This window comes from Homalodisca vitripennis, chromosome X (genome assembly GCF_021130785.1).
Source record: "Homalodisca vitripennis isolate AUS2020 chromosome X, UT_GWSS_2.1, whole genome shotgun sequence".
In the NCBI taxonomy this organism is placed as follows: Eukaryota; Metazoa; Arthropoda; class Insecta; order Hemiptera; family Cicadellidae; genus Homalodisca; species Homalodisca vitripennis.
In genome coordinates, this window is record NC_060215.1 from 136923005 (window position 1) to 136940620 (window position 17616).

Sequence of the window (17616 nt, forward strand, 5' to 3'; positions counted from 1 at the left end):
AACGACATTCTCTCCTACGGTTCACACAAGCTACTTTATCAACTTCTTATCTTTAATCTTGCATTCTCTGTACTCATGGCATTCCATACAGTGTGAACAGCTGGTCTTGGGTCTGTTGCAGTGTTTCACATGTCTGAATCTTTTAACACTTGTGACACCTCACTGGTGTACATAATATTTTATCCTGCAGCTTGGCAATTCAATATAAACTCTCCTTTCCTCAACAAAAAAAATCCTACAGACCTCAGGAAGCAAATTTTCTCACAGAATGGTGGGACCTCTGAAGAGGTCTGGAAGGTCATTGGGGATGTCCAGACACAAAGTTTGAGAACATTAACTTTTCTAATGTATGAAAAGTTCACAGTCACTCCAAAGTCTAGGAACTGGAGAATGTTCATTGGGACTGAGTAGGTTTGATGGATCATGGGAGCAAAGATTCTTCAGATTAGCTTTCTGAACAGTAAGGTGGTTTCAGCTGTGTTAAGCAGGAATTTGAAGTGACTGTGATTCGGGAACTCTGGGAATACAAGAGTAGGATATCAGGGCTGTTTATTTCAGTTGTTCAGGACAGAGGTTTAGTTAATTTGTACTTCTGTCCAGAATTTCAGGGAATACATGGTTGTTAGCAATATTATGACCTCTCCATTGTCAGACTACTTAGGGCTGCCAATGTCCAGCCCCTGATGTGTAATAGAATACCTCTCGTATGACAATGTGGATATTTCACTCTCTACCTCCAGGGAGATGGCTGCTTTAGTGAATCATGCCAGGGGAATCAGACAAGAAATTATTGTTGGTGGGATGCCATAGTCCTAACTTGCATCCTTCTTATGCAATAGCAAAAGGGATAAGAAGATAGTTCAAGATGAGAGTGTTGCAAAGTTTTGAGAATTAAACAATAACTACATAAATACAAAAACAATAACTAGTATAACTTTTAACTGGTTGTAAGTAGTATTTAATATGCCCAAAATGACTTTGTAAGCCATACTGATTTATTTAAGAGTTTAAATATAGTGTTTATTGGTTAACATGGTTCTTAATGTAAACCATTTGGGACTCACTGCCCAAATGCGGCTTCCCGTATAAGTAGTCCGAATCAGCCCACAGTTTATAACTAAGCAATACGTTAGTTCCTTGACAAGTGCTGCGCTCTAGATGTGATAGTGGTAATTATTTAGTAGTTGCAGAAAATTTTCCTATTAAAAAAAATGTTCTCTTGCTTGTCTATATTTCTGCACATGGTTATTTGTTGTTATATTTTAGTATCGTCCCGAACATGGAGAGTTCAAGTTGTAACATTAGTTGGAGTGAATTAGACATCTTCGACACAAGTCAATGTTTTAAGTATGCTGTTTAAAAATTATTTAACTTTGTATTTTTGCAACTTGAATGAAAAAATTAAACATATTTTATCTATCACCTTAATAAATACCTTTAAAACGCATTGTGGTACTTCAGTCATTGTTAGTTTTGAAGGCACATGTCTAACCATTAAAACAGTATTAAAAAACGAAACATATTTTATCTATCACCTTAATAAATACCTTTAAAACGCATTGTGGTACTTCAGTCATTGTTAGTTTTGAAGGCACGTGTCTAACCATTAAAACATTATTGAAAACACATTTTTAGCTTAAAAGACAACTTCTGTATAAAGTAAAGTTAACTACTAAATTTTTTCCTGGAGTGGCTGGATAAATAGGTTTTACTACATGTGCATCGCCACTACTTAAAGCGTATGGGAGAGGGTTAAGCACTGGTATAACTTAAAAAGTTCCAAAAAAATTCCCCTAGATGTCACAATACGAGGTCTGTCCAAAAAGTATCCGACCGCCGACCAGTAGGTGCCGCGGCGTAACCGACCGGCTCGAACCGGTTATTGGAGGGGAGGGGCGAGCCTACTCCTTCCCATATTAGGCATTGAATACAATCCGGTCACTCATTGAGTCACAGCGCTCTGTTCTGTACAGTACTGTTGTACTGTTGTGTACGTCGCATTTCAATATGACTGAACGCGTTGAGCAGCGCATTTGCACTAAATTTTGCCAAAAACTTGGCCATTCAGCATCAGAGACGATTACTATGATACAGAAAGTTTATGATGGCATGTCTATGGGCGATACACAATTAAAAGAGTGGTTTAAAAATGGCCGCATATCAGTGGAGAGTGATGACTGATCTGGCAGGCCTTCAACGGCCAGAAATGCTGAAAATGTTGAACGTGTTTGTGCAGCAATTAATAAAAACCGTTGTTTGTAACATTTTACACGAAGATTTAAAAATTAACCATGTTTCGGCAAAATTTGTTCCTCGGCTGCTGACAGAAGACCAAAAGAACAGTCGACTTGAAATCGCACAGGACAATCTGGATTTGATAAAAAGTGACCCAGGGCTATTTAAAAAAGTTATTACTGGTGATGAGTCATGGGTTTATGGCTACGACCCTGAAACAAAGGCTCAATCTTCACAGTGGAAAACTCACGAAGAGCAACGGCCAAAAAAAGCAAGACAAAGTCGAAGTAATGTCAAGACAATGCTGACAGTTTTTTTTTTACTAGGACGGCGTTGTTCATCAGGAATATGCTCCAAGAGGCCAGACAGTGAATAAGGAGTATTATCTTGAGGTCCTAAGGCGGCTACGAGATGCAGTGCGAAGGAAACGACCTGAACTGTGGACAAGCCGTGACTGGATCCTGCACCACGAAAACGCGCCAGCTCATTCCTCAAATCTTATTCAGCGTTTTTAGGTCAAACACGACATCAACCAACTACGACAGCCTCCCTACAGTCCTGACATAGCTCCTTGTGACTTCTGGCTATTTCCGAAATTAAAAATTCCTTTGAATTTAAGGAGTGTTTCCGGAAGTGGGAGGAGCGTTGGAATGAGGTAGTGGCTTGTGGAGGGGAGTACTTTGAAGGGGACCAGATTGCTGTTGCCGCCGAGTAACGTCAGTTCATGCCAGACGTCAAGGTTGGATACTTTTTTATACTCGTACCTATAACGATTCCCATACTCCCAAATGCTGGGTGAACTTGATTGGCTATCCTTTGGTGCACTCATTAAAGGGTTTAAACTATGAATGCCTATTCAATGAAACAGTTCCAGGAACAGACACACATGAAATCTACATCCCTTCCAATTATACAGGAAGAAAATGACTACTTTTTGGTTTTTTAAAATTATAGTATGAAATGGAACAATAATTTTGTTTTTATATTATGCTGACAAGAACTTCTCTCTAATGATCAGGGCGATAATAAATGGGGTGGATAACACATTCAACAGGAAATGCATTCCAAAGGAGCTAGTTATGACACTGTTTCACTTTCGAGAAGAACAAAAAAGCAGTATCCATAGAGGACCCATACTTCTATTGAGCTGGTGACAATTCTCATAGATATCTGAATCAATAGGTCTATGTTTTTGGTGGTGCTACTATAGATGAGTTTATGAGCATACAGACAGCTGGCTCTATTATACTTGTGCTGTTGTGTGTGCATTGGTTGTATTTGTTACTTTGAGTGTGTGCGCGTTCTTGATTTATGTGACACACAGCTTCACGTTGTTGTGGTTTCTTAACTCTTGCTTGTCAGAGCACTTTCTTAAAGTCTGTTCACTTCGCTTGTTGGTAATGTTGATTATTTATTCATGCGAAGAAGAGATCATAATGAAAACCTAGAAATATAGTGCAGCAAAGCAGTCCTATTCCTGTATCCTATCCTGGTTTACTACACCAAACCCAGAAACTCATGAAATCCATCAGACATAATCAAGCACACAACTCCTATCGGAGTGTCGATGGCTGAATGGTCTAAGACATCAGATTCTGGATCTGTACAAGCAATAGTACAGGTTCAAATTATATCTGTGACCACAGCACCATTGACTTTATACTGTATTGACTCTCCCTCTTACTATGTTTGACAAGATCCTTGCATAGGCCAGTGGTTCATACTCTCTTATCGGTATGACAATATGTCTCTAAGTTTCCCAAGTTAGTGATCGTCACTGTAAGAAATTCTTGCACCCTATCCTGTCTCAGTGATTTACAACCAGAAACGCTTGTACTTCAAAATAAAAGTTAGAAACCATTATTTTAACAATATTTGTATAAGTAGATAGAAACTAAGAGGCAAATCTCTTAGTATTGATATTGTCACAAGATTTACAATGGAAACTTACAGTGGGATTGAGCCCTAATTTGGAAAGCAAATCCATTTTTAACAAACAGATAGAGATGTATGAATATGCTAAATTGCATGGGTCTTCATGTAGTTCTTAAGAGCTATTGTGATGCTTCAGTTGCTTTTCAACTTGAAAGACTCACAAGCCTTTAGTGGGACAGAGCCTTGAGGCCAGAGAGCAAGATCATTTCATAGTGAGCAAGATCATTTCATAGTGAGCATTACATTTTAGTATTTGTGCAAACATTATGACATATTTTTTATTAATAGTTTCAAAGTTCACTTATTAGTCGGTTTGTGTTTTCCACGGATTTGGCACTTTCATAAATCTTAACAGTAAAGTAACACTTAACCTGGGGACCAACGGCTAAAAGGTGACTTCCGAACCACCACCAACGGCCGGGCAGGCGTGCTGCTTGCAAGGACAGGATCGCTCAGTGGTTACCCATCCGAGCAGCAGCCACGCTCGACGTTGCTTGATCCGGTTATCTTGTGATAACTGTAGTATCCGCTTACACTACCTCATTGGCACAAGATGTTTGGTTAAATCTTTTGTACAGATGGAACTCAAGGTTAACGGTACTTCAAAGTTCTAATTGTCAATTGCCAATAAGAGTTTTGTGATTGAATATAAGCATAAGTGAATATCCAAGAGTTAAGAAGAATCTGGGAACAACATTTTGTCTGAATCAGTTTTGTGTCATATGTCCAAAGACCTTTTTATGGCATATATTCGGTTCATAGATATTAAAATTAAGTAATGTACTATAGTAAATTACCTGTAGGCAAAATTCTCTGCTTGCTTTCTGGACCCAATGAGCTGGACTATGGCAAAGAACTGTTGGTGGCCATCGTACTTCTCCTGCTTCTCCAGAACCAACATGAAATTATGCCCGAAGCATGACTGCATCATAACCCAATCTACAGCTCCAGGCAAGTTGATGTCTGTAGCCAGAAACACGATGTCCTCTCCTGCAACCAAACAGAAACTCACTAATACCTGCAATTGTCTAAGTAATTATACCTGGAACTGGCAACACCTGATACTGCATTTTAGTTACGAGAAAGCCAATATTAGGCTTTTTAACATGACTTACAAGTTTTGTTATAACAGCTTTAAAATATAGTAAAAAAGTATCAGTTTTCAAACTAATTTTTAAAAAAATGTTCAATTTTCATACATATATAATATACTAAACTCATAATTTTTATGTTCCTTTACACGTCTTGTAATCATCTTGTTTGGTTTACATTCTTCCGCATACTGCACTATTTATTTCTGTGTGTTGGTATCCAATTAAATTTTGTATATTGTTTACAATAATAGTACACTTTCCTGCAACTCCACCAATTGCATATTTCTGCAATTGTTTAAGTGACCGGTGATCTATGTAAATTGAGGAAAATACTTCCGTAAATAAATATTTCAGTCTTTTAATAATTTTTATTTCTGAACTATAACAATTTAACAAGGCAATAAGATAGTCACACAATTGGACAATCAATGTAGAGTTTTTATGTGTATAACAAATTGCGATTTTGAACGTCTATTATATTATTTTCATTTAAAATTTGTAAAAAATGTGTACCTATATTATTTTGTTTTTATTGACATTTAAATCTGTTGTGTATTTTGGTTTTAAAACTCATTATTTATATACTTTGATTATTTAAATTTTTTAAGTTTGTATTACCACAGCAATACCTAAAAAGTAATCTTTATTATTAAAAAAAATATTCTTAAACAAAAACAAATAAAATGATATATCATATTTTTGAATTATTTTATATAATAAATTTGATAGTAATTAAATATAAAGCATGTACAAGGTACAAACAAATTTTGCAACTGAGAGAAATTTAACTGCCAGTTCCGGGGTTAAAACACTAAACATATTTACACAATCACACTATTTTCAACTGGAAAAAAATCCTCATGACACATGAATTATCTATTTCCTAGTAAGGCCCAATTATTTACTAAATAACAATGAACTTCACTTGTTCTTTACTTTCTCCACGTTCACTTGACAGCTAATTAGACAAATTTAACATGTCCCTTAAAAAGGTGTTGGGATTTGATGGTATTTTCTTGAGCCAGCAAGATACTCATAATTTTGAAAATACAATTTCATAGCTACGCCAGGTCAGAGGAGATATCCTACAACTTGATAGCCACACCAACGCCAGGTCAGAGGAGATATCCTACAACTTGATAGTCACGCCAACGCCAGGTCAGAGCAGATATTCTACAACTTTATAGCCACGCCAACGCCAGGTCAGAGGAGATATCCTTCAACTTGATAGCCACGCCAATGCCAGGCCAGAGGAGATATCCTACAACTTGATAGCCACGCCAACGCCAGGCCAGAGGAGATATCCTACAACTTGATAGCCACGCCAACGCCAGGCCAGAGGAGATATCCTACAACTTGATAGCCACGCCAACGCCAGGTCAGAGGAGATATCCTACAACTTGATAGCCACGCCAACGCCAGGTCAGAGGAGATATCCTACAACTTGATAGCCACGCCAATGCCAGGTCAGAGGAGATATCCTACAACTTGATAGCCACGCCAACGCCAGGCCAGAGGAGATATCCTACAACTTTATAGCCACGCCAACGCCAGGTCAGAGCAGATATTCTACAACTTTATAGCCACGCCAACGCCAGGCCAGAGGAGATATCCTACAACTTGATAGCCACGCCAATGCCAGGTCAGAGCAGATATTCTACAACGTTATAGCCACGCCAACGCCAGGTCAGAGCAGATATTCTACAACTTTATAGCCACGCCAACGCCAGGCCAGAGGAGATATCCTACAACTTGATAGCCATGCCAACGCCAGGTCAGAGCAGATATTCTACAATTTCCTCGCCATAGCAATTGTACCTGGTTCCCACTTTGTTGCGACAATCTGTTGTGTGGTGATCCTTTTTGTAGATTACTACTTTAACTTTGACCCACAACTCCGTGCATTAATTATTTAAGCCCACAAATTATCTATTCCGGACGAATATATATACTCCGGGCTAGCTCACAATCTGACCTTAACGAAATCTATTACATCTTTTGATTACTATGATTAAAGAAGATTTTGATTATCTTTTGTAAGAACAGCCTATATACTAGGTAATCTAATCACACAAATTTTACTGTGTAACTTAACTTGTTATCCTATGGTTAGAAGATGAATCTCATCGGATGTCGTCCCCTTTCTGGCGAGCTCATCCTCAAATTCAGCGTGTCTAAGTAATGGTGACAATTCGCGGTCCCGTAAACGCAGATGGATTTAGGTGTAAATGACTCAACAGAACTACTTAATTCATCCAGTCTGCTCTATCAAGTAAAGCTGATCCTTTAATGAATTGTTCATCCAATAAACAGCGTATTTCTAATTCCCCGGTATACACTATACTAGGACTAAAGCACTTGTTCATCTTGTGGGCGAAGAACCATGTACCACCTAGGACCAAAGCGCTTGTCTTTCTATTTGGTTTACCCCTCGACTTTCTTCCCCTCTTTCTCCTCCTTAATTTTGAAATTTTATCTCTTATTGGTCAACACTTATTAGGTCCCCACTTATTGGTTCGTTCTTGATCATGTGGGTTACAATAAGAAAGGGCGTGGGTTCTTGGAAAAAGTCTGGTTCTGGAGAAAATTTTCTACTGGATGTTTTGAAATTCCTGGTGTTTCTGTTCTCACAGGAAACTCTCACGGGACGTCCGTGCCCAGTTAATATTTATTTGTTGATTGAAAATATTATTTTCTTTTCTTGTAATTTGATTTAATTAGTGACAAATTCATTCGTCCTGCTTCACAATGCCAGGTCAAAGGAGATGTTCTTCAATTTTAGAAGATTATGGGGACCCAAAAATCAGTTTGAGAAGTGCCTGGATACTTGGGTGCTGAAATTGACTTGGCTATAAGAACAGATTTTTAAATCATAACACTGCTGTAACACAATACACAAATCAAGTGAATGGAGACAGTTCTAAGTATCAGGTGTATTTATCTTTCTTTACAAATAACATTTCTTATCTTGACATTGGTATGTCCACTGCCATAGTTTGTTGGTTAATCTTTTTGCCTGCTTAACTTAAGTTTTTGACACCCTAAGAAGAGTAGGTAAATCAGTACTGAAATATAGTGGAAAATGTCCAAAATCCTGACTTATTTTCAAATATTCACAATTCATCAAAAATTCAAAATTCATGAAGTTTTGGGCCCCGACATTGACTACGAAACCAAAACCATTTTGTATGCATAATATATTTTACACTTTGTAGGAGTTCTCTACTGTGATTAATTCCAATTGATTGATTATAGTAAAATTAACGTGTGATTTATAACACTATTTGTTGTAATTTTTTGGGTTAATATACAACTCAAACTATAATATTTAAATCTGTTTTACAAATAATTGAGTTTTAAATTATTAGAACCTTTAATATATAGTTAATGTAATGTCTCTTTACTGATGACCTACGGGACCGAAGCTTGGTAGGATAAGATAAATATCTGTTACACAAAAATCACCATTGTACAATTCCTAGCTATAAAATATATTAGGACATTACTTGTAGCCAATAATGCTTATTTCATAATCACTGCAACTTGGTTATGTTTTCATCTGCTTAATGTGTCAGTTAATTGTTCAGGATACAATACACTACAATCACTGTAGAAGATTAATAAAACTGTAAGTAATCTTATACACAACTGAACCGCACAAGTTATAACCAGAACAAAGACAGTAAACACGGTCATTGTTATTGCACTGAGGGTGGTTAAAAATAGACGTGACTCACTTGGAATGGCAACAGTTACCTGATGGGTGGTGGAGAGGATGCCTACTGCAGCAGGGCTAATGCACACTATGCAAGTAAAAATAGAACTACACCAATGACTGACATTATGAAAATGTGACTAATAATGACAGAAATGGCACTGGGTATCTATCTTCAGATGCCACCATTAACAGATTGAATGCAAAGAGCAGATTGTGTACAAGTGTCCAGCCACAATTTGGACGAGACTTTCAAAATTGTTCTGAGCTTTTTATTACAACAAACTGACGTACAGTTCTGTGAGTAAATTAGCTATACAAGGTTTTAGAGGAGAATAAAAACACATGTTATAATTTTTCGTGTACTGATGTGGTTGGCTCATTAAGGATTAAATGTCCCAATACATTGGGTCTGACTCTTTTCTTTATTAAAACCCTAACCATAACACACAATCTCAACCATAACCTCTACCATGGCTGTAGTAGCAACCACCAAATGCATTATAGTAAAAGGACTGTATCTATGTCCTCCCAGCATCTCCATCCCCAATACAGGACATATTCGGAATGTAAGTACCATACCGGCGTAGCGGGGTGGTCAGTGTTCCGTGCATGCAAGCAAACTAGTCTTCCTAGTTTATCGGCCCTTAACTGATGCCATTTCTGTTGTATAACGTGTATTTTCAGTTTCCTGAGCACATTAAAAATTTTTATGACCATTATTGGTCCTGTAATTTTGTTTTTTAACGTAAGAAATGTGAAACCGCTCTAAATTAATCGTCATGTTAAAGATGTTAACAGTGAAGATGCAATGATAGATAGAATGGCAAGAAAGCAGGTTAAAATGTTTAATGAAGGTCAAACAAATGTCCACGACGATGCTTGGAGTGGTCAGCAGCCTTCTGTTGTTAAAGATGATCTGGTAAAGGAAGTTTAAAAAATTCATGAGCACAGACGTTTCATATAGACGATGCCTTCAGACAAATTTCATGTACCGCTTTGTACAAAAATGCTACAGACCACTTAGGTAATCACAAGCTATGTTCCTGATTGGTTCAATAAATTAAATGCTCACTGATGTTCACAAAACCAAGCGACTTGGCAGAGCTTTAACATTTCTTCCATGGTACAGTGACGTCAGAGAGGACTTTTACACCAAATTGTGACAGGGGATGAAACTTGGGTTTGTCACCGTCACACCTGAATCTAAACAGCGGTCAATGGAGTGAACTCCAAAATCTCCAAAAATATCCAAAAGTTCAAAACAACAAAGTCAGTAAAAAGATCATGGATACTGTTTTCTGAGATGATAGGAAAGGGATTTTGCTAACTGCATCTCTTCCCAGAGGTAAAACCATTAAAGCGGCATGATATTGTGAGACTTTAAGAAACTACAGCACTCAATTCAAGACAAACAGAGAGGAATGCTCAGTAAAAGATTTGTGTTGCTCCATGACAATACTGCTGGTGAAACTCAAACAGTTCAATCACCCTCTATGCTGTACAGCCCGGACATGACAGTGTCAGACTACCACTTGTTCCTGGACATGAAACATAAGGCTTGAAAAATATTGTTTGAATAAATTCTTTTCAAAATGGTACTTACTTTCCGAATACGCCTTACTTTCCATATCACCTCAATTTTGTATAGCTGGAGAAACAAATGTTTGCCCATATTTGAACTACCATCGCAATTTAACTGATATGGTTAAGTCCTTAAATTATACGAGGATTTTGTTACATAAAGATTATGAAAAATGTTTGGAGGACAAACCATTGAGTAGAATTGTATTTTAAATCATTAATAAATACGAAGTGAGGAATATTTTATTGCAACAAAACTATGTATATACCTGCACATAATTTTTCACCTTGGAAAATAAAATAAAAAGACAAATATGTAGTTAAAAATATTGTTGTAGCTTTAATGCTGAAGGAGTTAGTAAAAAATATAAAATATTCACTGTTTTATTAGGATAATAGCTTTTACACATACATAATAATACTGTACACAAACTTGTATATTCCTCATAGCAAACAAGTTGAATTTTTATTTTGGACTCAGATGATAACCCATTTGGAATGTGATTACCTATCTGAAAGGGGCATGCTGCAGTTATCTGAAAGGGATATGCTTCAGTTAAGATACACTTACGATACCACTATAACTGGAATTGTCTATGTCAACAGGCAATTTATCATAATCATCATCAATAACTGACAAATGATCTGTCAAAGAATCACTGTCTTATTTTGTCACTGGTCATTCCGGATTACAATTTTGATCCGAACTATACATTTTTCATATAAGATATCTCTGTCTTATGAATGGTACATTAGCCAAATTAGAATATAATAACACTTAACATCAAAATAAGACTGTTTACAGTAATAATAGTAACACAAAACGTAGTAATCAGCTAAGTAGCAAAGCACCAGAAATTAGTTAAAGAATCAACTAGATTACGTATTACCAAAATATATTCAATAATTCAAGCTGCACAATGCCTTGACAAAATCTCTTTCTGACAGAAACTGGCATGGCTAAGTTCATTGAAATTCTCACTGATGCTTATGGAATACTATCGTATTCTGGACTTTTGAAATGATTACAAAGATTAATAATTCTGAAATATTTTTAAAAATTTATTTTAACATAAATGTATGCTATATTAATTTTCTTAGACCATTGTCCTTGTAAAAAATTGTTTTAACCAAAAATAAAAATTATAAGAAATGGTTATTTACTGGGTGCACCTTTTCCGATTCTAGTATATTTTTTTTACATTTAGTACATATATGATTTAGCATACAAAGCCATACGACCTTAAAGCACTAGCCCTTTTACCAGTTGCTCTTATTTACAAATTGTAATCCACTTTCAGATTTGTACTGCCATGTAATTGAATTATCACCAAAAATCTGAATGTGATCATACTTAACTACCAAAATACAGTTCGAGGACTTTAGCTGCGTGCATGACCTTGAGTGTGTGGTGATAGGCGGGAGGGGTGGCGGGGTAGCATTATGCGCTGCGTCCCGAAAACATTTCCTATGACTCATGGGTAAAACCCTCCTTTCAGGAATCGCATTGAGCCAAATAACTCATCACACTCACTACAATCAGTCCGTTTTGTGACAGTGCTGATTTTTTGTGGAATTAAATAATAAGAGAATACCAAATAATAGGACTTATCCTTGTTTTTCAGTTGTTAGAGTGTTGTTTAACGTGTTTTTAAAAATAACTTATTTGTCAATACTAATCTGCAAATCGAAATTGTGAGTTTAAAGTGATTGTTGCGCTTTCATCTCAGCGGCTAGCATGTAAACACAACCCGCCGCACAGATAGCGTTTATTTGTTGAAAGGGTAGTATTAGGACCCTACGAGCACAGCTAAATTCCTCCAACTGTACTTGGAGGATGGTGTTGGATTATTCTACAACATTAGATACAACACCACATGCTAACACCACATGCTACATCTTGTCACTTGGAGCTTGCATGAGGGCACAGGGAGGAGTAGAGTAGGTTCTACCAATCTTCTTCTGTTACACCTCGAAGGTAATTCACAAGGTTGCATGACTATACTAGGAACACTTACCACTGGTTACAGTCATTGCAGGCTGAACTCCCATTTCCCCCATGGGACCTATACCATCCACAAAGGTATACTAATTGAAATTCATAAATTCTACAATAAAAAAATAAAAATTAAAAAATATTTTAGCGTTTTAGAATTGTAAACAAAATTTAATGATTGGGTTTAATAATTGTAATTCCAGCTGCTGGCACATGCATTTGGTTTCCAATCAAAACAATTCAACTTTAATCACACTAAAAACCTGCATTATCAGAGTAAAAGCAATGATCAAGGCACAAGACGTGTTTAGTTCTGGGCATTGTGGACTATTATTCAGGATGTCTCCAATAGATTAAGCTGAGTGACTGACAGAGAACGGGAGGGGTCTTTTTTTATTTGCTGGGATAGCGTATCCAATTTACTTTGGGAGTTTCTTGTGTGTGAGTGTGTATTACGAGTAAAATTCTGGATTACAAGTTATACTCCTTAAATGGAAGTTGGATCAAATTTTATGGAGAGACATTTGTTTTAAAATTTACAATGCTCAGATTTGAACATGTCTAACACCTTTGTTTCACATCAGGATTTTTTTAAAGTTTGTTATTGATGATGTATGCTTTGAAAATATAATAGGAGTTTGGACAATTGGCATTGTTATTTTATAAAATGTATAACACAAAAAAATGTATATCAAGTTGTGGTATTATACATTTAAGAATGGCAAATTTCCAAAATCCTATTATACTTTCAAGGTAAATTTGAATTGAAGTGGACTTAAATATTTTTTTAGTAGTTCAATTCTATTTGCTGGTTATTTTATTTTAACAAGTTAACTGAAGTGCCAAGCAAAATGAAAGTGTATTTTAATAATTCTACTGTAGTTAATAAATTAAAATTTGTTTTGAAAATTCAAACTAAATCATTTAATACATTCCATTACATTACTTTAGTTTTTTAAAGTGGCTTTGATGTTTTGCCGAAAAAAGACATTCAACCAACGGAAACTTGATTTTATTAAAAATTGTGTAATCCGTTGTTGTGTTGTCACAATAATACCAAAATAAATTAATTGGAAATATTGCTTTTGACAGAGAGTAATCATTGAGAAACAAAGAAAAAAATAATTTCTTTTCAACCTCTGGTTTTAGCAATTAAAGCTAAACTACACAGCTAAAGCTTGCTTTGTGTTAATGGGCAGTGCAAAGTGGTACTCAAATCTTCCTGTGTTAAGCCGTGACATGGTGATAGTTTAAGAATAAACCTAGATGCCATACAGTGGAAGCCATTTTACCTTGCGAACTTCGACTGGTAGATATTGGAAGTACGTTAGCCTCCCTTGTTCCATTAGGAGAACTCTGCTATTCTTCCCATAATTGCTATTTCATGGTATCTCAGTTAGAGAAGTTTCCAAATTACCTGAATATTCTGTCACTCCAGAAGTTCAGAAGATCTTGTACTTTAAGCTCTCCAAATCGCACCCTGCTACTTGCAACTGATACTACAAAAGCGGGTAGGAGCTTGGTTGTTCCTAATCTTATCTCTTCGAATTCAGCATTGACATTGAATATTTAAGAAACAAAACCGTGGAGACCAGACAACACAAACGACACTCACCTTGGAGGGTAGTAATGGATTGTGACACCATGAGATGTGGCATATACTACCTGCTCTAGGATACCCTGTGACTGTGGAATTTTGTTAGGTGCAAATCTTCTTGTAATCAGCTTTTACATTGAAGAACCAACACCAAGGAAACCAGGAAACACAAGCAATACTCACTCACCTTGGGCAGTAGTTTTGGATCTGTGGCATTACTTGCTCTAGGGCACCCAGTCACTTGCAGGTACGGGCAGGGCAAGAGCGAGCAATACTCGCTAATGTGTCCAGCTTTAACATTGAATATTTAAGAAACGAAACCAAGCAAATCGGACGGACACAAAACCAAGCAAACCAGACTAACGGGGTGTGTCCAAAAACTATCGCGAAATTTGAATTTTCGTAGGATACGTATATTCGAATTTCTATTTTTTTGTGGCGTTATGTTGGTACATGTCTCTCACTTATGTTGAAAATTTCGGCCATTTTGAATGTTCAGTTAATTGTTGACAGCTGCTTTGCTTGCACGTGTTTTGGTTCGTCTTCAATTTTTACCTATTCAAAAAAGTGGAACAAAGAACCTGTATCAAATTTTGTGTGAAAAACAAAATTAAGTGGGCGGATGCATTCCGAATGTTGACTGTGGCATACGGAGAAGCTACTTTGGACAAAAGCAATGTTTATCGATGGTACAAAATGTTTTCAGAAGGCCGAGAAGATGTGAACGACGAAGAGCGTGCCGGACGCCCGAGCACTTCAACAACAGACGAAAAAATTGATGAAGTGAAGAAAATGGTATTGGCCAATTGTCGAATCACCGGTAGAGAAATTGCCGAGGTCCTAGGCATATCGATTGGCTCGTGCCATTCTATTTTAATCGATAATTTGGGCACGAGACGGGTCGCCACAAAATTCGTACCAAAATTGCTCAATTTCGATCCAAAACAGCATCGCATGAACATTGCTAATGAGATGTTGGAATCTGTCCGCAACGACCCGAATTTGCTCCAGAGAGTCATAACTGGTAACGAATCGTGGGTTTATGATTATGATGTGGAAACCAAAGCTCAATCATCTCAATGGAAGCTGCCGCACAAACCAAGACCGAAAAAAGCACGCCAAGTTCGGTCAAATGTGAAAGTTTTGCTTACAGTTTTCTTCGATTGCAGGGGCGTGGTGCATCATGAGTTCTTGCCACAAGGTAGAACGGTGAATAAGGAATATTACCTGCAAGTTATGCGCAATTTGCACGAAGCAATCCGCCAGAAACGCTTGAATTTGTGGAAAAACAGAAATTGGCTTTTGTACCACGATAACCCCCTGCTCACACATCGCTGCTTGTACGCAACTTCTTGGCCAAGAACAACACACTAATGATACCGCAGCCACCGTATTCCCCAGATCTGGCCCTGGATCACAGGATCTGTGACTTTTTCTTGTTCCCGAAACTGAAGAGGCCCATGAAAGGATGACACTATGCCACGATTGACGAGATAGAAACGGCATCAAAGGAGGAGCTGAACAAGATACAAAAAAAATGATTTTTTTAAGTGCTTCGAAGATTGGAAAAAACGTTGGCACAATTGTATAATATCCCAGGGGGATTACTTTGAAGGGGACAAAATATATATTCACGAATAAATAAATAATTTTTTGAAAATATACAAAATTCACGATAATTTTTGAACACATAGTAAGAAACAAAACCCAGGAAATCAGATAATACACCCCACATACCTTGGAGGGTCGTGATGGACTTATGTGACATCATGAGGTGGGGCATCACTTGCTCGAGGGCACCCTGCCACTTGCAACTAGCACCTGGGCAAGGGCACGAGTATGGTCTGTATTCGCAGATTTCCTCGTGTTCTGCTTTCAGAGTGTGCAACAACGACATGGTGCACCCTGATGTTGAATACTTGCAAGGGAACAGCACAGTGCTAGCTACCTTCTCCATTGCCAGATTCCTTATGTTACCTGCAACAGTAAAGTGTTAAAGGTAGTATAAAACAAACTTAAATTTATATCACTTATTCTTGTGTAAATTCAACTTGTGTTAGTTTGAGATTCATTCAATTTTCATTCTTAAATATAAACTAATCATTACAAAAAACATTACATTCTTATAAAACTTATCAGAGAGTTTATAAGTTATGGCATTTGAATAGGCAAATCAGTGTTTAGGCTTTAACAGCAGTAATTAAGCTGAAATACCATCAGTTCACGTACATTTTCATTCAACAAGACATGGTCAGGTGACAGTAGACAAGCGATGACCCGTGAAGAGAGTTTGTAAACACAGTTTTATTTGTACTTTCACACACTTTTTACAGGTAGCAAATTGTTAAATTAAAATATACAAACACATTATTGCCACAAACAATCTTGAACAAGGTGAAATTTGTATTATGCTATGATAGTAAAGATCTTAATTTAAAACAAAACTAAATACTGTATCTCTGTAGACACAACATGGGTTTTGATTATAAAATTTAACAACAAAAGACATTAACGCAAGAGGGATACGTAGGTTTTCAGAATTAAAGCAATACTGCTTTCAGAAATTGCTTTAAATGATGTACGACAGTGAGCGAAGATTCATTTACAACTAATACGCTTGACTTCATATGCATTGAAAGTGCTATAAAACGAGTAGCTGTTGCTTCAAGTGTCAAGACTATGAGAGAATAAATATAAAATGATAAACCAACATGTATAATTGTTTTAACATGTTCTGTACCAATATAGCTATAAAAGAAATGGTTACATTCTTATTATTGATAACAGAGGTTATCTGTTATGAGTATTGAGGTCAATTTTATACAAGAACGAAAATTAAGTTTACCTAAAAATAATTTAAAAAAATAAGACTAACCGAGAGGACCCCTGCAAGTTGGGCAACAAGTCAGCTTTGGTCGACAGTTGCTGCAAACCAAGTGCCCACTCTGGCATTGTAGAATTGGGGGCAACACGTAGTCAAAACAGACAGGGCACTCAAACAACGATGCCAAGTCAGCTGATACAGGGACAGATACGGAGCCAGTAGAGCTGGCGTTACTAGCTTGGGAAGACAAGCTGCTGGGACCACTCTGGTTGACCATAGATCCACCAGTTCCTCGGCGTTTGGTACTTGGTCCGTTCATACCCACACTCATAGTAGAAGCTGCTGCAAGTATCGCAAGTTATTTTAGTTTTATCCAATAATCACTATGTACATATATAATACACAGATTGCAATAAAATATATCAATTGACGGAAAAACTCAACATGGATTAATTACTACTGAATTATTACTCAGTTGCAACCAATGTGAATATTGAGTATAGCTCCACTTCACCTTCCCTTTAGCGCAGCGTCTGGAATCTGACGCTGTCACAGACTTCACTCCTGGAATATCTTTATATCGTTTCGACATCAGAGACACCTAGTTTTGATGACCATTATAGTTGCCACGTAACT

General features: G+C 36.9%; 1 protein-coding gene across 3 annotated transcripts in view; it reads right to left on the reverse strand.

Annotated features, from left to right (window-relative positions):
• The window catches only part of LOC124369887 (E3 ubiquitin-protein ligase SIAH1B-like), a 49410-nt gene that overhangs the window by 11369 nt on the left and 20425 nt on the right, over positions 1-17616 (reverse strand). Inside the window, exons 2-5 of one of the 3 annotated variants that reach the window (XM_046828028.1) lie at positions 17032-17319; positions 15894-16133; positions 12582-12629; positions 4968-5160 (exon numbers count right to left, since the gene is read on the reverse strand). In XM_046828028.1, the coding sequence (XP_046683984.1) occupies positions 4968-5160; positions 12582-12629; positions 15894-16133; positions 17032-17311 (761 nt within the window). In that variant the 5' untranslated portion in view covers positions 17312-17319. Of the gene's footprint in view, positions 1-4967; positions 5161-12581; positions 12630-15893; positions 16134-17031; positions 17323-17616 lie in introns of all 3 variants that reach the window. The other 2 variants (XM_046828027.1, XM_046828029.1) reach the window with 2 other exon arrangements.